A 27,247-nucleotide genomic window follows, 5' to 3' on the forward strand; every position below is an offset into this window, starting at 1 on the left:
TAAATAGTCTTTATTATCAAAAAAAATATATGAAAATCGAGCAACAAAGCAATTTTTACGAGCACCTTATAATTAACTACAATCCATTTTATTGTAAAAAATATATAATAACATGGCTGCTGAAACATAATCGATCGTGTGTGAATTAAAAATTGTCTGACCAAATTCTCTTTGTTATCAACAAATGGATGAAGAAAAGTAGTTGGTGCGTCCATCATAGTAAAATGTCGCAATAGAGTTTGAAATGGAATAGGTGCGTCCCCACCACAGTTTGACCACCAATCCAGGGGGCGCATTTCAGCGCTTTAGTTTTATTCGTGTCAGAGCGTTAGTCGTAGTCATATGTGTTGTTAGTTTTCAGTGAACCCTTAGCGATTCCCATCCAGCCGTCTGGTTCATCAACAGCTGCAATACCGCTAAGCTAAATTTAGTGCTAGTCCACACGTGCTCACCGCGAAGTTGGTGGTGTGAACGCGTTAACGGAACTTTATGTGCAAAACGGCCGGACCTGCATACCTATGCGAGATCGCCGGAGCACCTTCACCAAAGAGTACATAAACAACGTGGTTAACCCCCTCGGAAACCGGCCCACCAGACCAACGGAAAACCACACTACCACCTCCTCGGAGCGTTCCGCAGCTTCTGATCCTTCTGAAGATCAGAGTGCGAAAATGCTGATGCCCAGTGGACTTCCGGCCAACGAGGCCGATGGTCTTGGACTCGGAGGCCTGGGCACGAACACAAACACCAACAACGGAGTGCAGCATAAGGACACCACATGGACCAAACTGTTCGTGGGTGGACTGCCGTATCACACCACGGATCAGTCGCTAAGAGAACATTTTTCGGTTTATGGGGAAATCGAAGAAGCGGTGGTCATCACTGATAGACAAACGGGGAAAAGTCGAGGATATGGATTCGTAAGTTGCGTTTTTTGAAAGTCGTTAATATGCACCGTACAAAGAGGGAGCTTACACCCCACGGCAGCTGCTCAAATGGGGTCGGAATACTTTCACACCGAATTTACCCTATTAAATTATAGGCATAGCCCGGAATAAATGAAATCAAGAGCCCGGCGCTATCTTAGAGCAAAATAGAGCGTGTGCTTGGCAATAAAAAATTCATTTTCCTGTCATACGTTGGCATTGAACTCTCAATATCAACACAATCAACAAAAAAATTCAATGGCGTAATGATTTTATAATTTCGTGTTATAGTGAAACGTTTCAACAACAGAGCCGAAACTAGATATGAATTAGTGAGTTACAGTTTGGCGCCTTTTGCCTTTAAGTTGATTTTTTAACGCAATATTGTGATAATAAAAGTATTTCCTCTGACTTAATTACTCTGTAGTATAAACTTTTACATAAGGTAAAAACTTCGGTGCGGGTAAATAAATGTTTTGCCTCCAGTTTTGCGAGTAATGTTCTAAAATATATGAACAAAAATGTAAGTGTAAGCTATTACTACAAGTAAAAGCATCTTGGTTTAACTCGAAACGATGGTAAGAAAAAATTACAAACAACCTCATGACTTAGGGAAATATTTTAAGGACCGGTTTACAGAAAGCGAAATTAAGATTTAATTCGAAATTAAATTAATTCGAATTAAGTTGCCATTTAAAATGCATTGACAAATGTCAAGTTAATCGCGATTAAAATTTAATTGCAATTAAAATTTTCTGTAAACCGGCTCTTAGACTTTATATCGGTTCGAACTAGAAAATGTTAATGCTTTCCATGTAATTTTTGTATGAATAATTATTTGTTGATTTGTTTTATACAATGTTGTAAAGTATTCGACGGAGATGATGAGGAAAATGACGACAAAAATAATATTGAAGAACAGCGTGAATTTCGTAAATTTGATAACAATCTTCCTCGAAGGGGGCAGATTATACGACACATGTTAATCAGGAGCAACAATTGTAATTGAAAGAAATACCATACCTTTTGAATATTATAACAGTGACTTATTTTGAGTGCATGTTCTTCAAAAAACTAAATAATTTACTCCAAAGTAAAAGCAAGAGCTTATTGATACTAATCAAATGCTTTTACTTTATACTCATGCTTTAAGTAAGTACTTCAACTTTAATTATACTGCCCAATGCCAACTGAATAGTATAAACTTTTCTATAAAACTTCGAAACTTCGTTGTTTAGTAAATGCTACGGCTTTCCTATAATGTCAAATGATTGTCGTTTATTTTTTGTGTTTTGTTATCACTTTAAAAAATTTAAAATTACGTCATTTCCCAAAAACTAGTGAAATTATTAATTTTGAATAAAATCAAAGTGCAGTATATTTCTAAAAATAAAATCCACCTTTTTGAGGATTTTTTTGAAAAATAAGCCATTATAACAAAAATATGAACTTACGTTAAACTCACTCTGTATATATACTGCATGTGAATTAATTTTGATATTACGAAATTATAGAAAAATTTTGAAAAAATAACATGGATAGAGAAAAATATAAATTATTGAATAACAAACACTAACTCTGTCTGACTAAAAATTTTCTGACATACAGAGAAAATATACTTGTTTAAAGTACGATATATTTTATTAAAATACACATTTAAATTCTAACTGGACATTTAATTTATGTCTATAGTCTATAGCTGGATGTAAAAGTGGAAAAATGGCGACTTATAAACCAGATTTTATTATTATAAACTTAAATTATTTTTTGAACTCACTACCGTCAAAATGACATTTCGCAAACACAACAGTTAACCGCGAAAGTAGATTTCTCGCATTAGTGCAAAAAAACGAACGTCTGTGCGCGAAGACGTATTCGGCGCATTCGCGCCAATAAAGCATTCGTTCGTGTTCAAATAGTGCGCCTATGTGCGAAAAATGTCTTCTCGCACTTGATTCGTAAATAACTATTTACAACGCTCGAAAAGGCCATTGCTTTTTGCATATTTTCGCACTAATGCGTGAAATCAAAGTTGCACCAGTGCGAGAAATCTACGTTCGCGGTTAACTCTTGCGTTCGCGAAATGTCACTTTGACGGTAGTGAATTCAAAAAAATATTGATAAATAATAATTTGTCAACAGAGGACACAAAACAAAATACAATTACAAAAATATTTGGTGGGTTTCTTTTTCCAAAATCTAGGTTTTTCGTTACTGACTTTGCACTAATTGTATCTTCTTTGTATTTATTTTATTTTGAGTGGTTTAATTTGATTTCAGTGTCGTTTTTGATCACTTTTCCATGTCCACTTGAAGCACAAACTCACTCACAACTCAAAACAATAATTTTTTTTTTGAAAACTCTTGAATCTGATTAAATAAACCAAGATATTTTTACAAAACAACACTCCTGCAAAACATTTTAACAGGAACTTGTATGTAATCATTAATCATAATTAGAGCCTAAGTGCAAAAAAGAGACTTTGGTTTTGTTTTATTTTACAAGGAGTCACATTTTTTATTTGCCAATACCTAGTTTCGGCACTGCCCAACAAAGCGACCTCGTAAATAAAATAACTTGTTAATCGTTATGAGTGATTCGTCCCTGCGGAAATTACAAATTCATTACAAAGCCGGCCTAATAAATCGTTCAGTTGGTAGCTGAAATGGTTAAGTTAGGGTGTTAAGAAATAATGTTTCTTCCAGGTAATTATGGGAGATAAGTCTTCATCAGATAGAGCATGTAAAGACGCTAACCCCATTATTGACGGGCGAAAAGCGAATGTGAATTTAGCGATTCTGGGAGCGAAACCGAGAGGAAATGCGCAAACGGGTGAGTTGAGTTTTTTGACAAGCATTACTTTAGCTTAGATCGGCACTGAGATAGTAAGTAAGGTAGTTATTGGTTTGTAAAACGCGGATTCTAAACCACCCTCCGGACTTCCGGCACACCCGGACGTCCGCACATGTCGCACGACCACCGAACCAACAATCCGTTTAGTAATCAGAGGCGGATTAAGCCAGGTTATGTTAAAAAAAAGCTATAGGATATTCCCAATTGGGGGAAAGTGGCCTATATTGTACCAGTGCTTAAATTTACCTTTGCGAATTAAAAGGAAACACTGACAGGGTGTGATTTGAAAGTGTAGTAACATTCAAGGTATCAATGTGTTATCAAGTTGTTATTTATCAACAAATGAACAAATTTCGGACTTGTAAAATTGCTACAATTTTTCGTAAAGATTTTTTGCGTTGTTATTTCAAATAATGTACATTTATTTTAATACAAAATCATTTTTAACTTCACGTTTTGTTCTATAATCTAATTTTTGTTTATTTGTTTACAGTTTCTAAAAATGTACCACCGCTTGGTTTCCTAAATTATTTATACTTTACGACGCATTTCAGGAAAATATATTTAATTATAAAGAATGTCTCAAAAAAATTTGACATTATAATAATATTTTTTTAATGACATCCTATTATTTTTTGTGCTTATTAGGATGCCTTTTTAGTTTCTTACATGTCCCTAATTTTTTTTTATTTAGGAATTACCAATAGTATATTATGATACGAGTTTTATAAGACGCATTTTGTCGCACGCACGAATTTAAGGGCACGACGAGCGCAGCGAGGGGTGCCATAATAGAGTAAGTGCGACAAAATGCCTTATAAACGAGATATCATACAGCATTTTTTCTATTTTGCACTTTTTGTACCAAAAAAATTAATTTCGAAATTTAGGGAATTTTGTGGCAGTTGACAGCATTTGCGCGCAGGCCCTGAAATGAAATTAATAATTTGGACTGTCATTAGTTTATTCGTAATGTGTTCTGAAAGTGTCTAAGACGTTTTGCAATGTACCCCTTAACAAATACGGGCTTTTGTGGCAAATACGTGGTATTTGAAACTTGGCCTCAATTACTTACTTGCACTAGCTTTTGAAGTTATGTTTGTACATTACTCGAAAGGTGTTCGAAGGGGCTACATATCAGGAATGGTACAAAAGTCTCTAAAGGTTCGTATTTGATTAAATTATGCACTTGAAACAGGTGCCAATTGACACTGACAGTTCTCTCGGATAATTGTCAAAAAAACTAGGTTGTCAACATTATCCAACTAAATTACCCTAGTTTTTAGTGTAATTATTATAGCACTCCGTTGAATATTACAATACGCAAATACGCAAATAGCGTATCGTAATGACCTCAGTACGAAACCGAAACAGAAAAATTCAATTTTACACCTTTAGTTTTAAAAATGATAAAAATAAAAATTCTACTTTTTTGACAACATTATGACTTGGTACGTGTTAAACACCAGACTTATTAATTAAATTCAGTTGACCTGAATTACCACAGAGTGTTCACATTTACTTTTTTACATCACTCAATGGGGAACTAGGAAACGAACATTTTTTCTTTTTACAATTCTAACGTAAATTCCGACTTTTATTTACTAAATTTGTCATTAGAATAGCTAAAAAATAACGAATCTGTTAGGAGTTACGTTTTACAGCGATCTTATAGCTGTCATCAAAACAGATATTTTTTTACTTTTAAATTCCCAGTCGCAAATGAGCCGTTTTGTCTCTGGAGCCATTTTCATTTGAAGTGTGTGCAGACATGTGTCTATTTATGGCGAAGCAAAAACAACGCTCGAGCAGCCGAGGGTCCTTCTGCTAAGCATTTTCAAAATCGCCGACATCATTGTCAAGTACATTTTTGTTAATCAAAAAATTTCTAAGAGGGGAAGATCTATCACGGTTGGCGTACCCAAAGTCAGGATTTAATCCTGGGGTTACATCAAGTTTCTAATCTATGACCTCCTGCAGCCTCACAAAAGGAACTCTTAGGCAGAGTGACGGTAGAATATCTTTTTGTGCCCCAAGATCCGCAAATAACAAATTGTTCCAGAGGCAAAAATGCCACTCGTCAAAAAAATTAGATAGTCCTAGTTACATAAAAACTAGTTATTTGTTATACAAAACGGTAAAATTTTATTCTATCTTTGAGAGCTTGAGAAGACACAGGTAAGTGTTACTGTCGTGATGTACAATGCAAAATTTTATTCCATCCTCCATTATTTCGAATGGCAATAATTTATTATCAAATAGGTGTCTCCAATAACGTAGAAGAATTTGGAATTATAATGGATTCTGAATTACAATTTAAATAATATGTCAACTCGATTGTAAAAAGATTCATTCAAGAAAAAGCTGTCATCAAGTTTCTGTACGTAAATTGCTGATCTCCAATTATTACCTAAGTTTAAAACAGCAGTATTTGTATGACCTCTCTCCTACAATACAATAAAGTTATATAACTCCTGTCATTTGTTTTTAAAGAAAAACTTTCGTTGAACAATTTTCGCAATAAAATAAAAACATATTTTTCAAATTTTCAATTTTTTGCTTTTTCTTATTTTTTCTTGTTTTATTTTTGGTTCTTTTTTTCTCAGGATTTTTTTAACTTTTAGTACAGTGCAATTTTTGTAAATTTCATTTCGATTATTTATTTTTGTGTTTGTATTTATTTCTTAGTTGTTAAACCGCTTTAATAACTAAGATATAAATAAACACGAAAATTTATAGATAGTTCGAATAGCAATTGCTAGAAATTTTGTTAAATAATTACGTGTATGTTTTGTCAAAGTTTAGACTTTTGGGAATTTTGGCTCAACTTGTGTTCTTTGAACGCATACCTGAGGACAGATATCAATGACTTGTGTTTAATGATCGAATTCACTGGTTATTATTATTAGTTACTACAGACAGACTGACTGCACGTAAATACAATGTTATGGGGAAAATAGCTTCTTCTACAAAAAAGTAATATATTTTTTTAATTTTTCTTAACCTTTACTTTTAAAAACTAGCACATTTTCAATTCCTTCGTAAAATGCTGTGCAACAAAACATCTTTATTTAATAGCTCTATGATTATTCTGCATTTTGGTCACTTTTCTGCTAATAATTGGAGAATGTTAAAGAAACCTCTAGGTATTATACATATATTGCGTCTAAATTTTATTGAAGGTTGTTTTTATGACTCAACTGTTATACAATCTATTTCTATATTTTTGTCTCAAATTTTTTAAAGACGATTTTTTGCTCACATTAGATTTTTTTTTTTTAAATAATACAAAAACCGAAACCCCAACTTCTCTCATTAAAATTACTAATTTAAATGCCCGTCTATAAAAAATATGTCATTTCCCCTCTCTAAATGAATCAGTAATAATTGTTGTTTGAATAGCAAGATTTATTTTGCAGCTTTGAAAAGGATTAGTATTATGTAGATAGTTGTTTAGCCACTTGAGAAATTTAAATGAAATGAAAGAAATCCTAAATGGTACGAGTTTGTAGTTTGTTGCATTATAATCCAAAATTCATCACTTAATAAAACACAACAAAATATTTTTATATCCTTTGTTAAAAGGAACTACTATTTAAACTAAAAGACACAATAAATATTACTCGAAAAATTCAAAATACTTAGTACTAACACGAAATGTAAGTTTCATTTTCTTAAAACTTCAAATATTTGACGTGAGATTAGAATAATATTATACCATTAAATTTAAACTTGTAAAACTTTGTTTATACGTAAAAACAAGTATTTATTTTTTGGCGCAAGGTCTTTTTCATTGGTAAAATGCTTAAAAAATTATTTAGAAAATGTGATGGTAGAAGACAGATCAACAGAATCAACAAGAAATTTCAGATAAAAAGGACAAAAATTAATTGATAAATTTGCTAAACTGAGTTCAGAACGTAAATACTGGCTATTTTTTAAAAAAAGGGTCAGGTGTTATACAATTTTTCTTTACGGTATAAGCTGACAATTTAAAATTTCTTTAATGGGCATTTTATTATTTTAATTTGGACAATATTTTTTTCATAACTTGGAATATATTAAATTGTTTGGTACAGATAAGGGCCCCCAATCAACTTATGTGTCAAATTTGCACTACAAATACCTTATTAACCAAAAGATAGTTTGAAGAAATCAAACACTGCAGCTATGTGTTCTGTTCTTGATGACGCCCATAAAACTGTTGGTTAATTTGTATAAAAAAACAAAAATTTCTCGAAAAATTTGTCCTTAAGACAATGCCATCCCGTTTATTTAAATTTTTGTAACTAAATGTTATTGAAATTGTATTGTATGAAATTGTTTTCTTATTATTACATTTTAAATCAACTCTATCAGGCTAAGGCAGATTACAGCAAAAAACTTATAAATATAAATAGGGCTGGCAATTTTTACCCTATGTATGATACTTACTTCAAAAAAAAATATATTTGAAAAACTGGGACCCATTTTAAATATAAATTAATAAAAAACAATTTCATTTTTAAATCAAAAAGTTATGATATTGATTTAACGTGATTTGAACATTAAGTTGTTTCATAAAAAATAAAACAATTCAGTTTTAACCTGTTTAGGCTCGGTTATAAATAGTTAAAATAATAACACGATCTGTTCGGATTATTTAACTTTGCATTACGAGGTCACAAATACAAAATAAAAAGCACCATTTTAAAGAATTCTTTTATAAAAATTGTAAAAATTTAAGTCCTCATTAGTTTTTCGGCATTTAGAGAAAATTTCAAAGAGCGAGTTGAAATTACAGTTTCTAAAAGTTCGGTGCTGTTCTTTCGGCGCTATAAATCAGTTGAAGGCTAGTTAGGAACCCATATTGTCGATACAAATGTTTCATTCACACAATCGTACTTCTTTGATCAGATTTCAAATTATTAGGTAGTGTAAAAACGTGTAGATTTGCATCGACAGTTTTATGGAGTTCTGATTCACTGAGATAAATTTTATTTTTAACATTTTGGATTCGCTGGTTTGTAAACAGCATTAAACTAATTGCACAATCGGTCCGACGCATTTTGCGTTTTCCGAGGATAAATGTACATAAATAGAGCAAGTTCCGAAAAAGATTAATTGTTATTATTTGTGATTTTTTGTGTATTATGTACATAATACGTAAAAACTTTATTTAAGTGCCAAAAAAGGTGTAAAAAAACTTAAATTCGGATATTTAAAAAAAAAATACGTTTTGTACCTTTTGTAGACAACGTAAAATTCAGTATTGTACCAAAAAAGCTGTAAAGAAATTAATTAATTGTTGAACCTAAATATTGTTCTAAACTTGCTGTTGTAAAATTAGTTCGGTTTTTCTGTAAGAATTCATCCCAAAGTAGAAAAAAAATCGACAGTTCCTTATTATACACAAACAAAATTAATTAAAAAATATTTTTTTAATATTTCTTATGACATCAACGATGCATGAATTTTGTTTTCTGCGAGAATTACGTAGGAATTGTTGTAGCTAGCCTCAAAAAAGGCCCTCCAAAGAAGTTTGTTGGTTGTGTAGCTCACTTTTAATTGCAAGCAAATTTTAATTTGCGATTAATTTGGCATTTCCCAAGTAAATCGCAATTTTCTGATTTTAAAACATTTTAGGGAGTGCAGTCAAATTTTTATTTTTATTAACTTCATGCAGCGCTAGGTAAATAGCAACATAATTTTGAATTAGTTTAATCCTGGATTAAATTTTAATTTGCGTTCTGTAAACGGGCCTTCAATATTAATTTATAAATTTTATTTATAAGGAATTGTAAAAAAATTCTGAAAAAAATCACAAAGAAAAACATAACAACAAATGCTGATTATTGTATTTAGTTTTTAAATTTCATTGTAACGGACGGGACACTTTGCACATATTTTTATATTTTATTTTCAGTTTTTACGACAGTTTCAAAGAAGTAAGTTTTTCTTTTTAGGAACTTAGTACCAGTCAAATTGTTTGTAACCTACAATTAGAGCCACATTTTTAAAATTTTAAATACGAGCAGAAAAAATAAATACAAATTGATGACAGATGGGACTCAAAAAAGACATCACATTTTTATCGTTGAACATTTAATTAATTCCAAGAACTATTTTTAAAGTAAAATGTGGAACTTGTTGAAGCTTTTAAAACCACAAAACCGACGAATAAGACAGTGTTCAACGACTTCTGAATAATTTACTTTTTGTTTATACATGACGGACGGGACAAAAACAATCATGTGTGAAAATAGCCTTCCTTAAAAAATTTATTCAGACAGGTTTTAAAATAAGAACATTTTATGTTTGTGATAGCGGACGGGACATCAAAAGATAACAAAATAATATTAGTAATCAATTTACTTACGGATTTCCATTTTCTAAACTACCAGAAACTAGAAGAATACTCCTAAAAATTTTCAAAATTTTTATTTTATGTTATCTCCTAAATGGCACAGTATGTAAATTTTATAATTTAATGAATTACTTTAATTTAAGTAATGATTCTTTCTCAAAAACTTGTGTATTTGAAAAAAACTTAACATTACTAAAATCATTTTTAAATGATTTAGGTTTTAGTCTTCCTGGAATGGCTGATCTAGAGTAGAAATATATGCTTCAATAACAGTCTCACCCTGCATATTTTCAAACAAAAGCAAAAGCATCCTGATTTTTTTAAACATTTTTCTCTTTCACTTCATTTTCTGTTGTTTTTTCATTATCTTCAATTTTTACTTATCTTTTAATCATCATTTTTTCTTTTTTAGAAATTTCAATTTTGATTAAAAAAACATACTTATTTAAATGTTATTTCAATTTGGTGCGCCAAATTTATTGAACTTTTAACTAAATCATCTTCTGCTAACATATGGATCTCTCTACAAAGAGATCTAGATGTAGATAGGAATATCCAGTTATTGTCGCGTATCATCAATTAATAATGTTGTGTATTTTTAAGTACTGTTTCGTAGCGTATTGCCTAATGAAATGTACAAGTAGAAACTCAGATGATGATTTTTTCTAGGTTTCCCGTTTCAAGGAATCCGGGCTGGTTATCCTGCACTTCTTCCGGGCCAGTACGGGTAAGTAGAAATGATCAGACGCGCCACAAGCGCACGCGAAGTGCACTTTTATTATAAATGTGCATCACCAAGTCTGTCGTAATCAATATTTCGTATTTTCTAGCTACATAAGTCATGAAGGCAGTTGGTGATTCGTTATTCCAATTGATTTGCAGATTAGAATTTGGCTGAGAATGAGACGTATCCCGAACCCATCGTTCGTAACGCCTCAAACATACAAATGTAAAGAGTTAGTTCCTTCGATGAGTGTTTGTGAGTGTGCGTGTGGATTTTATTTGATTAGTATTGAGTTCCACTTATTAAACTTTTTTGTTGTCACTTGCGAGCCCCAGGTGTCAAATGACGGTGGGACCGCCAGAGACACATTTTGCACGAGTCCGTCTCCCTGTTTAGTCGTGTCCGATTCGCACTATCATATTCTACTGATAAGGACGATTTATTCATTCCTACTTTGACAGACGAGATACGTAAACATGCGATTTTTACTTTAGTCCACACAACAGCGATCTCCAAACTAACGCCACCGCCAATCGATAGACATTCGACACGATAAACACTAATAAATCTATTTTCATAGTCCATACACACATTTCAATCAATCGAACTAAACCTTTTTCCTGCAAACTAGAAAACTGTCACACAATACAGGGTGAATTTTTTTTCGAAACTGTAACTTCTGCAATGTAGCTAGGGTTTTGACACATTCTCGAGTCCGTTTTTTCAAAAAATAATTATGGTCAAAATTAACCTTTTTTTGGACTCATAAACAAAGGTTGACATTCTTAAAATTCTTAAAAAATCATATCTGTCGTATGCACATTTGAAACGAAGGCACTTTTGTACGGAGAATTTAATAACATAAAGTTGTATTTTTGTAAATAGAAATTATTGTTGGCTATGACATTTTCGGAAAGCTTATTTTTTCCGGATATGAAAAATATACAGAGTGAGTCACATGAGAGTACGACCCTGACGGACTCGAAATGCAACCCAATATACATTTCTGTTAAATAACTAGATCTAATTAATTATATTTTTCCAATCCGTGGGTTGGACATCCATGACATTATCAAAGTGTAACCTTTATTTTTTAAGAAATGTCCTACCATTGGAACATGTTTATCTTCAATCCAAAAGACAAAAGTGGTTTCAGCAGGACGGTGCTCCTGCTCATTTTGTAAGAGAAGTGAGGAGCTATTTAGATGAAACTTTTGATGAAAATTGGATCGGAAGAGGCAGCGTTCACGCATGGCCTCCTCGCAGCCCAGATTTGACGCCATTAGATTTTTTTGTGGGGAACGGTTAAAAATAAGATTTATCAAACACCTCTAAAACAACAAAATTGTAAAATTCTTTACATTGTCAATCCACTTTCGTTATAAGTGCAGTTGATCGATAGTGATAGCAACGACTGATTTATTGTACAGTGGGTTGCGTTTCAAGTTCATCAGGGTCGTATTCTTATATGACTTACCCTGTATAGTAATACGGTTTGATATTTTTATATATTTCTGATAAAAAATATATTTAAAATGCTTGATAATGACAAATCATGTAAGAATTATTTCTTGCAATGGAGGTGACGTTGATTATGTTCATTTTTTTACCACAGACGGGATTCGATTTAGGTGTTTGAATTGACATTTTTGTGAAATAATATGTTATTGACAGGCATTCATACAATTACTACGATTTTTCTTTTTCCGACATTTCATGTTTAATTAAAAAATAGAATGACAATGCAGGCTTGCTATTTTAAATCTAAAAACAAATAATTTTTATTAATCGCACTAAAGTTGATCTAATAATTAAAGGGAGGTTGCGAAATGGCACGAACGAAGTGAGTGTCATGAGAATGTGTTAATACTCATAGATATTGTACCAAAAAAATTGGCAAGTCCCGAAAGACACTGTCTGCGTTTGTTATGCTGTTTTTGGATTATTTAGTGTTCAAAACATCACTACATTATAAATACTTGCTGGGTAATATATTTTACATAGTGTTATTTTAATTGAAGATCCAAAAATTTTAAATAGCCTACTATGAAGAAAAAGAAAAATATTATGTTTTTTTTTAATTTATAAAATTAATGCATTACACAAACAAACATATTAAATCAGAAAGAATAATCTTTTTAAAAAATGTCGTAGCCACCTATAATTTTCATTTAAAAAAATACAACTTTATGTGATTGCAGCTAAACAAATGGGAAACATAACATTATTATTTTCTCCAAAAAAAGTGCCTGTATAATGTGTCCTTTGCAAAGTGAGAAAATGTACAGTCACTCAAAATGAAAATGACGCGTCCATAAAGAAACGCCTACTATGCAAATTCGTCGCCACGTTTTGACACTAAAAATGTCAAAAAATCCAGAAATGTGTTTGAAAGATTGAAAAAAGTAGGAGTAACTTCTCTTTCGACCACATTGTTCAACGTATTGTTGACAAAATTATTGCTCAAAACCGGAAAACATTTTTTGTGAAATAAGATTAAATTAATGTCAGTTGCAATTGATTTTTCTATCAGTTTAAGCGAAGAATTTGAAGAGAAAAACTTAGTGTGTTGTTTAGTCAAAAAGCAAAAATTTACAGTTTATTATATTTAATTTAATTTAATTTATTATTATTATTAACCTAATAATAATTTTGTTGATTCTTCCTTAGAAGGCTAAAATAACACCCACTCTAGAATAATTAGGTAACTTTTCGGTTTGTTTACATCAAAATTCTGCGAAATAATCGCCAAAACACTTACTCAAGATAAGATAATTTTGGATTTAAATTTTAAACTTTCTAGAAAATTTCAGGAATAAAACTAAGATATTATAGCTTCAAACGTGCTTGAATGCTCAAGAAAGGCAGAAATAACATAACTTTTGAAAATATACTCTTGTAAACTATTTGGAAAAAAAATGTACTAAGTGGTTTTTCACTCTGTTTCACACAATAAATCAAGCTTTCGGTTTATTTTTGAAAAAACAACTGCACTAAATCGCCTAAATAAACCAAAATAACATGAATTTGGATCCAAATTTGTGATTTTTTACAGTGTTAGCAAAAAATTCATTTTTTTTATTTCAAAAAATGATTTTAGGCCTACTTTGGTGATTTTATGGCTAACTTTTACAGAAATTTTGCAAAATTTTTATAAAAAATCTAATGCCATAATGCGTTAGGTCCTGTTCAACGAAAATTTTTTCAAGATTTATTTTTTTATATTTATTTTAAGCTAGTTAAGCCGTTTTAGAGATTGTTACTTACACTTTTTAAAATTTCATTGGGTTTGCATCTTCTCTTCAAAAATTGATTATTTTATTATTTTTACGTTTCCAAACTTGAGCATTTGAAAAAGAAAGCTTAGGTATTTCCTTTGGGTTTTTTTCTAAAAAAAGTTAAACTCCAAATTTGGAAAGTTACTTTTGGTTTGTTTTTCTTACCAAGTGAAGTCAATTTAATTACTAAAATAAACAAGTTCTGTTCAAAATTTCGTTAACTCACTTTCACTAAATACAAAAACAACCTATGCGAAAAAAGCTTCGGCTGCTGAATTTCCCAATATGTGGAGTTTAGACGGAATATCCATATACTGAACAAAATTTTTGACTACCCATATGTGATGTCTGGCAAAAAAAGGATTAAAATTCATAAGTAAATGTATAATAAATTTGAGTTATTTAGGAAATCAGTGAAATAATTTTCTGGCTATAATAATTCATTAATTAATAAAAAGGTATTTTTGAGAACCTCATGGCCTATTGGAAAAAATAAATAAAAACCTGTATTCTATGAAAATGTGGTATTGTATGGCATAGTTCAATGGCTCGTGTTGTTAATACAGCGTAAAAATAATATCTCCCCATACCTATTTAAAGTTGAAAATATACGCTACAACTTTAACCTTATCAAAGAGATAGACAGTACATTTTAATTTTATGTGGTGAATGAAATTACTTCACTGTAACTCATTAACAGTTTGACTGTTTACTTTAAATGTAAAAATTAACACTTGTTCTTTCTTACGTTTTATTATTTTTTATCTAACTGTAATTTCATTAAATTTTTCTTTTAATGTATTATTATCATCTTGAACGAGCAAATTTAAGTGTTGATTTATGGAGAACAGTAAAAATCAGAACAGAGTTCGTTTATAGTAATGTTTGGGGACCGCTGTGTTTGCGAAAACCACCAAGTGCAGTTTACCGAAACCCTTGAGTGAATGGAAAAGGGCAGTCAGAAGAGGCCTGAGGTTCGTTTTGGCTGTGCTCTAAGTAATTTGGCATGTTTATAATGACAAAGTCGATTAGCATGGTTAAATCAGTCGTTAGTGTAGGTATATATACGAAAAAAAAATCCGGGGGACACACGGACGGGTGGCGACGGACGCCCATCTTACTGTTTGCTGTGAGGTTTTCGTTTTCTTTTGGGCTGACTATTTGATGTTCGTTACTTTTTTTCTGTAACTCACGACTGCAATGTAACACTAACGCGACACAGGGGCGGATTAAGCGCCTGGAGAACCTGGGGAAAAACTATAGGAGGAGGTATGTAAAGGATATTCCAAATTAAAAAAATATGGAGGGTCAAATAAATAAATGTCTCTGAGGAAACATTGCTCCGAATTTTGCTTATCAAATTTTAATACTTTTGTTCTTAGTTTTCTAATTACTATCATCTGATAGTAGGTAATTCACTTTTAAGTCAAGTAAAGTTTAGCCTCTTTATATATAGACTCAAAACTAGCGGAAAATTTGGTAGTAGGTTGCTCAAGGGGTATGTAATCAGTCTACAACTTTTTTGCTATATGAAATATTGCCATGCTGTTCTCATTATCCGATACTTAAATACTTAAAGTCCACAAACTAAATTTTTTTTATTATACACAAGATGTTGTATACAGGGTGGTGAACCAAACTTAATAATTTTTTAATAGAACATCGTATTACATAGTTAGATTCTACATAAAAAAAATAATGTCCTGTGTTAAGCCACTAAAAGACCCAATAAAAAATTACTCGCAAAATTCAAAATACTTAGTACTAAATGAAAGTTTCATTTTCTTAACACCCCAAATTTGTTATTACTATTTTACTTTGATAATTTACAATTAAAAAATAGGGAAAATTTTCATCATGTAAAATAAATTATTTTTTTGTCCAAAGCATCAAATGGAAGCGCATTTTTTGGCGCGAGATGTAATTCAGTGTTAAAATGCTTTAAAAATTATTTAGAAAATGTGATGCGAGAAAACAGATCAACAAAATCAAAAAAAGAAATTTCAGATAAAAGAAACTACAAAATAAATTCATGAATTTTCTAAACCGAGTTCAAAACGCAAATACAGGGTGATTTTAAAAAATATTTCATAGTATAAAGTGACAATTTTTTATCAAATTCCATATTACATTTTGGGTTAAATTTAATTTTCTTAATTAATAATTTGTTAAATAATAATAGCTTATTTGGTACAGGCAATATGTTCTACTTTTACTAAAAGTAAAAAACATATAAAAGTTTCAAAATTTTAGACACAACCCAAATCGACAATTCCTAATTTGAAATTACTAAATTGCCGGTACTTTGAGAAATCATCGCCACTTTTAAATTTTAAATGTTAACCACACATTTTTATTGCATTTTTGAATTCTCCTTCTAAAACTAAGTAAAATATACTGAGGTTGTTACCGCTTATCTGTCATATTTTTTGATATTTGTCAATTTTTTATCAAAATTTTAAATTGTCGGGGTCTTGCGACAAGTGCATATTTTTTGCATTCGATAACCAAAGCTTCGAAGAGTCTTCTAGAATTTTCAAAATTATCAACTGTCAAATTACAAGGCTGGTTTGGCTGGTGTGATTGTTTCAAAATGAAGATCAAAAAACGACTATAACTTTTTTAATGAAATGACCCTATTTTCTTAAACTTATCTTAACGTATCTCAACACGTCCTATAACCTATTTTTTGCAGTTTTTTAAACAATCACAAAAAAAGGATTTTGCTTCCAATTTTCATCGTTAAACAAGTAGGCCTTGCAAAATGGTCAATAAATGGAAATTTTGAATATTTTATTTAATTTTTAACTGATTTATCAAATAGGCAATAAAAGGTAAAATAATATTTAATTATGTCTTATTATAATACTTAGTGAATTATGTAAAGTAAGTCAGTCTACCATCTAATTTAGAACTTCTTGTATGAAAATGGTGGACAAATTCACAACCTTCTCACATTTTTCGAACGTTTATTCGATCAAAATGAAAACAATAAGCTAAAATCTGTTTTTGCGATTATTTCAAAAACTACGTGGAAAAGATATAGAGAATGTTGATAAATTCAGTCTCCATGGAAAACAATGTTCTTTCTATTATCTTTTGTTTGAAAAAACCGTCTTAGAAACATTTTTTGATCATCATCTTTAAAAAGACTTATCGGCGTTGCAATTGGGCAGTTGACTATCTTGAAGATTTTATTAAAGACTCCCGAACCCTTGGTTATCAAATGCAAAAAAGCTTTTTCATTCATCGCAAATGAATATTTGGATAAAAAAATTGACTTACGTCAGAAACTATGACAGATAACTACTAACAATTCAGTTTGAAAAAGCGAAGTGAAAAATACAAAAAAAAACAGGCGGTTACCATTCAAAATTTGAATGTTAATAATAATTATTATCTTTATTGTGCTTTACAATAAAATTAGTGATGTAATATGTAGGTATATAACACACATCATATAGAACAAATAAGAGCAAATAACAATAAAAAGTTGTACAGGGCGATTCTAAAATGACACATTGTAAAAACCTTCTATACAATATACAGACGCACGAAATTCATATCTCGGTTAGGTTAATGTTTTTAAAAAAATCTACGAACAGGTCGATTTTATTTTTTTAAATGCATTTTGATACCATAGTAACATTTCGACGTTATTCGTTTTTGAGTAATATCGTCATTTTTATTTTTTTAAGTAACAACTGACATTTTTGGTTAATGTTGTTAAATGTCACTGTCAAATTGTAGCATTTAAAAAATTAAATCGTCCTGTACGAGGATTTTTTGAAAAATAACTAGTTCAATCTGGTTGGAGGTTGGAACCAATTTGTCATAGTGTATTTTGAAAATAATTTAGTTGATTTGGATTGCAGGTATACAAAAAAATTGGCTCTGAAAGAATTACCCAATAGGTATAGATAGATATTTAAGTTTTTCTTAATTGTTTGTATAAATTTTCTTCTCTTTTTTTTTTGGTGAGGTAGTGTCTGAGGTCCAGGAGCTCCAAGTCAACTTAATCCGCCTCTGTCGCGACACTAACAGGATGTCGATGTGCTTGGTTGTCATTAACCTGGGGCGTGTTACAGTGCAGCCGGTGGTGGCGGCGTAGTAGCGAGTGAATGTGTGCCTGGCTTGCGCGTTGGCGGCGCGAATTTCGTGGCGGCGGTCTCGCCATTGCTAATCCGTAGACTTGGTCTTTGCTGTGGTTAGCAAACTCATTATACTACAATTAGACTACAGTCTCAACCAAATCAGATTACCCTCTTTACCATCTCTTGAATGAATGGCAAATAATATACATTTTAGTCCATTCAAATAAGCCTTCAAATCAAAATGTTGGAAGAAGCTTGCATTATTGATATAAGTTACTGTGAAATATATAAAACCGTTTAGTCAACCGCCGAAAAACGAGAATAAAGTATTTTTTGGAGATTATTCAAAATCGGCATGAGCTACAAATTTTTGTGTAGTGAAATTTTCGAAGGACCAGAAAGTTTTTATTTTGAAAGATAGATCCCTACATGATCGAGATGAAATAAAGTTATTACTTCAGACAAGTTTTTGCTACAAGAATCATTTTGATATCTGTAACACTCACGAAGTTATACATTAATTAACCAGCCTAAACTCTGTTAATTTGAATATCAAAAAAAGTTAAGAGAACATTTTTCTGTAAAATTATATGCTTTACATTTTTTAAAGGTTTTTTTGGCTTCTACCGATTTTGACTAATTTTTAAAAAACAATTTATTTTCGTTTTTTCAACCGCTTCTCGGAGAGGAAACAAAAAATTCTTTGACTAAAGGTTTTTAAAAGCTTCACAGTAACATTACATCAAAAATGCAAACTTATCCCCAACATTTCGATTTAAAGGCTTATTTGAGTTGGCTAATAATAACATATATCCATAAAAGATTGGTTGGGCTTGCATCTAATTGCATTACACACCTCCAAATCGACACGACTATTGCAACAACAATTGTTGATTCGTGAATTTGGCATGGAGTGGCCTAGATTAGCTCTTTGACTCTATGCATTCTATATTTAACCGTCTTCGTACAGATAATAATGCACATATACACATTTAAAAGTAGTTTGGAGTGCAACACGTGTCTAGTGATTTTTTGCACTAATGGTTGGGGAACTACGATTTTACGAAAAGCTACTCTGATCCTAAAATTATCGAGAAAGCTCACCCGATTAAAAAAATACATTTGTTTAATTATACAAGCTGTCCGGTATATTTTGCTCACTAACGCAACTAAAAGTTTCAAATGTTGAAACTTCGGTTCTGTAACTCAGTTATTGTCAAATTTGAACTTTTGATATTTTGTAGATGTTATTTATACTCTAGGGTGCATATAGATATAATATGTTAGATTATACAGAAGGTCCCAAAAAAGTATGACGTCATAATAAACGTTTTCCTCCTTTAATTTTGAAAACTAATAAAAAATACAAACAGTATTTCCTTGATAACACCATTATTGTGTATTGTGTTCACTTGTGTTGACCAAGGTTTAGCATACTTATTAATTAAGTTTGGTTGATCTGAATTACTACAAGGTGTTCACAACTTGCTTCCAAACTTGTTATGTCATTTGTTGTTGACAGAACGAGTTTTTAGCAAATAACTCCGAATGTTTTGGGATTTGCAATACAGTTGTTCTAACACAAAGTTTTTCTTTTTTAATTCCGCATCGATTGACGTAAGTGTTGGAACCATCTTCGATTTTTATTCATTAAACTTGTCATTATAATAGTTGACAAAACCAGTGTTTAACAAATAACTCCGAATGTATTACGATTTACGTTACAGTCGTAATAAGAAAAAATGTTTTTTTTGTAATTCCTCATCGAGTGGTATAAAAATAAACAGTGGTTGCCATTTAAAATAACCAAAACAAAATGCTTCCAAAATTTAAAAAGTTTGGAAGTAAATTGTGATCAATTAAATTTAATTAATAAGTCTGTCAGAACTTGTTCAACACGCACCTAGTGATAATGTTATCAAACGAGCACTGTTTGTATTTTTTTTAACAACAAATGTGTAAAACAGAATTTTTTTTGTTTTCATTTTATTAACAGTAATTCCTGAACCGACTTAAAAAAATACCAACCCGTAAGAAGCGAAAAGAGTATTCTAATAAGCACAAAAAAATAATAACATGTCATTATAAAATTATTATTATAACGTCATATTTTTAGGACACTCAGTATCATCAAAGATATTTTCCTGAAATAACGTCTATAAAATATCATAAGTTCAACCTTACTAATAAGTGAACTACAGAAGACGGGAGCTGGGCTGGAACACGCTGTATAATGTTTCAAAAAAAACATCAACTTTTTTCAGTTTTCAGAATTTTTTTCTCAATTAAAATAAGCGTTTTAAAAAACTTTCTCCCCTACAGCCTTTGGAATAAGTTCCAAAAAGATTATTTTTCGTTGATCGTTTATTAATTTCGATATTAATGAATTACATATTTTATTTAAAAAAGACGTCATTATTACACTCTTTTTTATTAAGTAACTGTTTTGGGAAATTTTATGTTTTGATGATATTTTGATATAAACAACCAGTTATACTCATACAAATAAAAGAACAATGACGACTAACATCATACATTTTAATAATACATAATTATTTTTGGTTATTTATAATAATATCATACATATTACAATTGTTCAAATTTAAGAACGCAACAAATACATTGTTTATGTTCGGAACGTCAAGTTTTGTATTTAAGTTTAAATCATTTTGGATTTTTTCGAAATTGTAAAAAGTAATAGTAATTTGTAATTGTTGGTACCTGTGCCACGAAAAAGATTGATTGATTGATTGATTGAAATTGATTTTAATTTGTAATTAATTTCTAATTTTGTCTCAAAAAATGGTCAACGAAAAAATATTGTAATAAACTCTTTTGTTAATGAGCGATTAATAAACTCAACTATTAATGGCACTCACTCGCTATCGCTCGTTCGTGCTTTAAACAGTTTCGTTTATTAAGCGCCTTCATTAATAAACTAGTTTATTAAATGACTGTTAAAACGATCGACCTCATAAATTTAAAGTTATTAGCCGAAAAACATTGAAAAAAATCACTAAAATTTGACGCTTTTTACTTTTGCTTAGTTTTTGAAATAATTACTCATTACTCATTATAAGTAATTATTATAAATATAATTATTCTCGCCGCTACAAATTATGTAAGTTTTGAGTCACAATTTATTAAGTAAAATATTTTTATTAATTTATTAATATTAAATTTGCTTTAAAAATTGTATTTATGAAAAAATCGAACTTATTATTTCTTTGTGTAGTGAGTCAATATTAATTGATTAATTTTGATTGTAAGGAATTGTAGTACATTCTAAAAAAAACACAGGCTAGAAAAAACTTTATATGGTCGAAATTAAGAGTTAGTACATAAATTTGTGAAATGCTTTACATTTTCAATAAAAAGTAATTTGTCACGCAGTGTCTCAAAATTGGCCTCACCTTATGTTTATGCTATCAAACTAACGCGATAACATCGTTTCCGGTTAGTGTACAAATTACAAATACATTTTTAACATTTCCTTTTTCTAAAATACAATTATTTTATTTTTAATACATTTTAACTTCGAAGGTAAAACAGCTTTTCCACAAAAATACTTTGGCAAGAATAAAAATATCAGCTAAGAACGGGTCGCTGACCTGGTCGTTTTAATTCAAGCAAAATAAAATAGAAATTGTCACAGAAACAAGACCTAGGCCATTCTTTGATTATTGATTCTGTTTAATTTTTTCGAAGTCGTGGAATCGATACATTTGAAACACATTTGTACATAAATCCAGGGTCAGTGTTATTATTTTTATCAGTTGATCATTAGTGTAAATTCTGTGTCACGTTTATTGATCTAAAATATTGACAGTTGAGGATAATTGAAAAGGCGGAACGGTGTTTTAAACTCTGACGCCAAATCCTGCGTCACTCTTGGCCGTGTTTGTAAATTATATATCACCCGAAAATAACTCGAAAATTAATTACTGAAGATTTCCAGTCTCCGGTCTCTTTGACACCGTATTTAAATATAGATACGTTTTATCACAAGTCGCTTTATATTTACTAGTTTAAGCAGCTGTTCTAGTCATTTGGACGCGTCCTAGACCAAAATAAAAACAAATACGGACATATACGGATATAATCGATAACAGCTCACACTTTTCCAGAATGTTGAAAACGAGTGGCGGATTTGTTGGAAGGCGGTCTCTAGGCGGATAACATATTTCTATTGGATAATCTCGTTCAAGCTTCGCACAAATCCGGACTTACTTCTAGCTAATGACGTTTGCGCGCCTGCTGCCGACTCCGGAATCCGGATTCCGGAGGCACTATTGACCTGTGGGCGCTACCCACGTGCGATCTTTTCTTCCATCCAATCTCAGCTATTCGCGGATATCGGACTTATTGCAATGTTCGCACACACCTACACATGCTCACCACCCAACAATCGACCGACTTTGGTTAACAAACACTAGAAACCCAATAATAAGATAGGAAACGCCGCACAGTGGAGATAGCAGTCATTTTCATATAGTTTCTCTTTTTATTTTTTTTATCATTTTTTTAAATCATTATGAAGGAAAATCTGTAACCAAATTAACAACTAAAAAATTTGGGAATCCGATTCCTTAAAAAAACAATCTTTCGAAGCACCAAATAAAATAAGTCATAATCATAAATAAATATTTTATTTAAGTTAGACAATAAAAATAGACTTTATCAAAAAAATCACAACTTTTACGAACATGATTTGTTTTAATTTTTTACGCTTTTAACTTTCTTCCAGTAGGTATATAATTAACGTATTTTAAAACCCCCTAATCAATAGATATCTTCTAATTCATTATTATTAGAGACCGGATTTAATGAAACTTCCATAACCCGCAATTTTTTAGGGCATTTGTTGAAAATGGGAATATTTGACACAATTTATATTTTTCCTAAATTTCTAAATAAATTGACTTGTTTTATCCTAAATATGTTTTAAATATCCTAAAGTTGTGTTTAAACTTTCTAATTTAAAACAGGATGATGTTTCAATTTTTGCATAAGTATTTTGTTTAAAAAAAACAATTCATAAGATTTTATAATTTAATAGTCTTTCAATCATATAGTTTCCTACTCTTTCAATCACACTTTTTAATTTTCTTAGAATATTTCAGCTTTTTAGTTTCTTAGTTTCCTAAATTTTTCAGTTCTTCGTGGTTTCTTTACGTTATAATTTCAAGTTTTCCATTTACTTTGCGGTTCTGTATAGTTTTTTAATTTTTCATTCTTGTAGTTACTTAGTTCTATAGAATTCAATGTCATGGTTTTCTTAGTTTTTTTGTATTTTGGTTGAAGCTTCTAGGTTTTTTAGCTTTTAGTCTCTTGGTATATTGGTTTTTATTTAGAATGTATGAATTTCAGTTATCAGTATTTCTCTCTTTCCGTTGTATATTTTCTTCAGTTTCTCAGTTCTTCACCATTTTTTAGTTTATTTGTGTTTCAGCTTTTTAGTTTCTCAACTTCAGTTTTTGGATTTGCAATTTTTCTACTTTCTAGGGGGAAACACTAGTTGTATATTAAATAATTTTTTAATGTTGCACTTTTTCTAGTTCTGAAGATTATCAGATCCTTACAAAAGCCTGTCTCTTGTTGAAGCTATTGAACTCGTGAATAAAGTAGTGTAAATTTTTGTAAAAAAAGTACTCTAACAGGTAGTTTTCAGAAACTTAATGACAAACTAAGATGTACAGTGAGTTCATTTTCTAAGTTGAGATGAATTCTTACATAAAAACGAATTAATTTTACATCAGCAAATTTAGGTTCAACTTCTTTATAGCTTTTTTTGTGCACTTGAAAATTTTAAGTTTTTTACAAAACACATTTCGTTTTGATTGTTTTTTATAATAGTATGCATTGCAATAAAAATTACGTTTTTGTTATTCCTGCTGTAGGAATTAATAAACAATATATCCTAAATTAATAGATTTTAACACCTAATTTTTATTTTTACATCGTTTTTTGACACCTAAATAAAGTTTTTAACCTCCCAAAAATTCGGTCTCTAATCATTATTTCTAATTTTATACGCTTATAATCATTAGTGTTTAATTAATTAAGACCTAGCAAATAGTTACATCAGTTATACGTGTTTTTCATTTATCTGGCATGGCTTTGCCGGATAATTGAGGTTCTAATGTAGTAATATTTAAAAATGATTATCTTTGTAACATATTTGAACTGCAGGTTTAGGGTCCAATTTTTCTTTTTTTTCCTCTGAATCTGTTGCCGCCCAACGAAAATTGCAAGATTAATTCTAAAAATTGGTTATCTACTCCTGTTTTTGAAAAATTAGAGTTTTTTTCAACAAAATTTCTATAGAATTATTTGGTTAATTCTTGTAATTGTGCCAAACGAACCTAGAAAATTAGAAAATGCCTTATGTTTACTTGTTATATACTTTAAAACTTTAAAACTTTAAAACATGTAAAAATGTTTAGAACTCGTATATTTTTTCCAAAATAACATAGTAGAAAATTTCGTCTATGGATTTTGCCAAAATAAGGTAGTGTCCAATTAGTTTGAAAATACGGTAATTTTTCACTTATTTTAATGCATTTTAATCATTTTTTATCGAAAAATAGAGTTGAATATTTTCCAGAATTTTTTCAAAAAAAGCTGAATTACCGTGAAGTTCAAAAACTGTTTTTTATGACTTATGATTAGAACTTTAGTACTGTATGGAAAATTTACAAATTGGAAAAAATATGCCAAACGAACACAGAAATTTGGAAAAAGATTAATGTCGTCTGTTTTAGTAAATTTATATTTATATATATTTTCTTACATAGACTTAGTATTTAATTCAAAAAATGATTGAACTTCAAATAGGCAGACAATAAAAACGAACTTCAGCAAAATCAAGTATTAGTTATTTGATTTAATATTTGATACCTAGTAATTTAATTAATTGTTACTTATACACATGTAATTTGTTTCGAGTATAATCATTTAATTCAAAATTAAAATATTTGTCATTTCAATTATCCTTTTGGCTTTGCCCATAATCTTTGCCGGATAGTCGAGGTTCTACTATAGTTAAATTCTTAAATTTCTCTATTCTCTTAATTTAATACTGAAAGCCAAAGCTTTCTTAAAAATTTATTTTGAATATTTATTACCATTTCATTTCATTTTTGACCTAATTTACTGATTTCTCGTTCTCAAACAAGTGTATATATGTAGGATGTTAATGTTAATAAATAAATATTGAGGAATATCATTGAGGTTGGTTAACTTTTTTTGCAAAATTTGAAACAATCAAAAGAAAGATCTAAGCTTCCACTTTCTAGTGAAAAATAACAAATGTTTAAAAAAAAATTAAAATTTGTAAATAAAAAAAAATTTGGGTTTTATTTTCAAGACAAAATTTTAATAACAGAATAATACGTTTGTCGTGGAAAAACGGGTTAATCAAGTGAGTGACAAAAATTTCAACCCCATTACGACACATTCTATTGCCGTAAATGACCATTTTTTTCCTTGAAAGCTGCTATCCACTAAGTGCTAATCGATAAAATATAACACAAATTTATAACTGCGTAACAAACCGTTTTTATCTTTGAGATTATCGATTTTACTGTATTTTATGTACACTTAATAAACTCAAAACTGTTCTAAATTTTTCTTCAGGTGCAGTTCGAAAATTGTCATTTCTTTCATCCAAAATTATTTTTACAACAGAATGAGGATAAAAATCGATCAGAAGCAACTTTGAACTAAATTTCTTGTTCAAGTCATTTGTTCCCTTTTGCTGCATACGTGTCTTTAAATTCAAGATTAAATTAATGCGATTACAGCAACTTGCAGCAATTAACTGAAACTGCTGTTTAGTAAAATCAGAAACAAGAAATAAATTGTGAGACAAAATCGATGCTTATTCGTATTGTGTTCTTTCTTTAAATTAAATAAGGGGTGTCCAGTTGTGTTTTAAAGCGAGATAATAAATCACAAATGAAATTAGTAAGGGTTGATTACGTAGTAGTTTAATAATGGATTGTTTGTTTGTCATTGGTTGTAGGTAATTAAATTGGTGACCTTATTGAAAAATGTTTTAGGGGCGCAATCATCTTAAGGGCGGTTTATGTCCACTTAGTAACAATTGTGAACTCGCCACACTCTAAATAATTGACGTGTGCATAATAAATGACGTGTTTATCAATGTTAGTAAAATAAATGAGAAATTGGGATTGGTGGAATAAAGCGATGTTTGTGGGTTTTGGAACCCTTAACTGGTGGGTAAATATACACAATTTCCCGTGTAATGTAAACGAAAAACTATATAATGTGAAGTTTCTGTGTAATAAGGCGACAGCAACTTTTTAATTATGCACATCGGTATTCAGCGGGTTTGTATCGAACGCGGTTATCGCAAGTTCTTCGTTTTATCAGCCAACCGTTAAAATAAGTTTATCGCGCGACGTAAATTAATACAGCGTTGCTTCAGAACGCGAAAACCTCAAAAAAATTTCATTTAAAATCTGCACACACTCATCGAATTTTCGAAAATAAGCCAATAATTTAACTGCAATGCCAGGAGTAAGCTACGGAATAACCCAGCTAAAATCGATTTGACACTGCTTAGCTTACACCTGTTTAACCATTTTCTTTAGTTAAGACTTGAACTTTTCCGACGCTTCAAAATATCAACCATCTATAAATATTATCGGTCGCTTCGTAAATATGTATCATTCAAGGCTATTTACTAATTCAGACGTCGCGTCGCAAATTGTGAAACAAAATACAGTGGACCTTCGATTATCTGGCCCTTTCATGGGCAAAGCCAAGCAAGATAATTGGGGTGTTCAGTAACAAAATAAGTTATGATTATGAAGGTCCAAAATTGGTTGATTTTAAGCTATTAATGACTAAACGACCACATGAACTATTATACAACATCCTAAAAACAGTGGAATATTTTATTTAAAAAATAAATGTAAGAACAGGATTTATTTCTTTTATTTTGTTAGGATTAAGAAGTATATATAGTTTTTTTCAAATTAAAAACTCTTTATTTTTC

At 30.4% G+C, this 27,247-nt stretch overlaps 1 protein-coding gene across 1 annotated transcript in view; it reads left to right on the top strand.

The window, feature by feature from the left end:
• Window positions 1-284: 284 nt before the first annotated feature.
• LOC656042 (RNA-binding protein 24-B) overlaps window positions 285-27,247 on the top strand; it is a 35,085-nt gene continuing 8,122 nt past the window's right edge. Inside the window, exons 1-3 of the mRNA XM_962597.5 lie at window positions 285-920; window positions 3,633-3,759; window positions 10,796-10,853. Of these exons, the coding sequence (XP_967690.1) occupies window positions 519-920; window positions 3,633-3,759; window positions 10,796-10,853 (587 nt within the window). The 5' untranslated portion in view covers window positions 285-518. The remainder of the gene's footprint in view (window positions 921-3,632; window positions 3,760-10,795; window positions 10,854-27,247) is intronic.

The sequence above is a fragment of the Tribolium castaneum genome, chromosome 10 (genome assembly GCF_031307605.1).
Source record: "Tribolium castaneum strain GA2 chromosome 10, icTriCast1.1, whole genome shotgun sequence".
NCBI classification, from domain to species: domain Eukaryota; kingdom Metazoa; phylum Arthropoda; class Insecta; order Coleoptera; family Tenebrionidae; genus Tribolium; species Tribolium castaneum.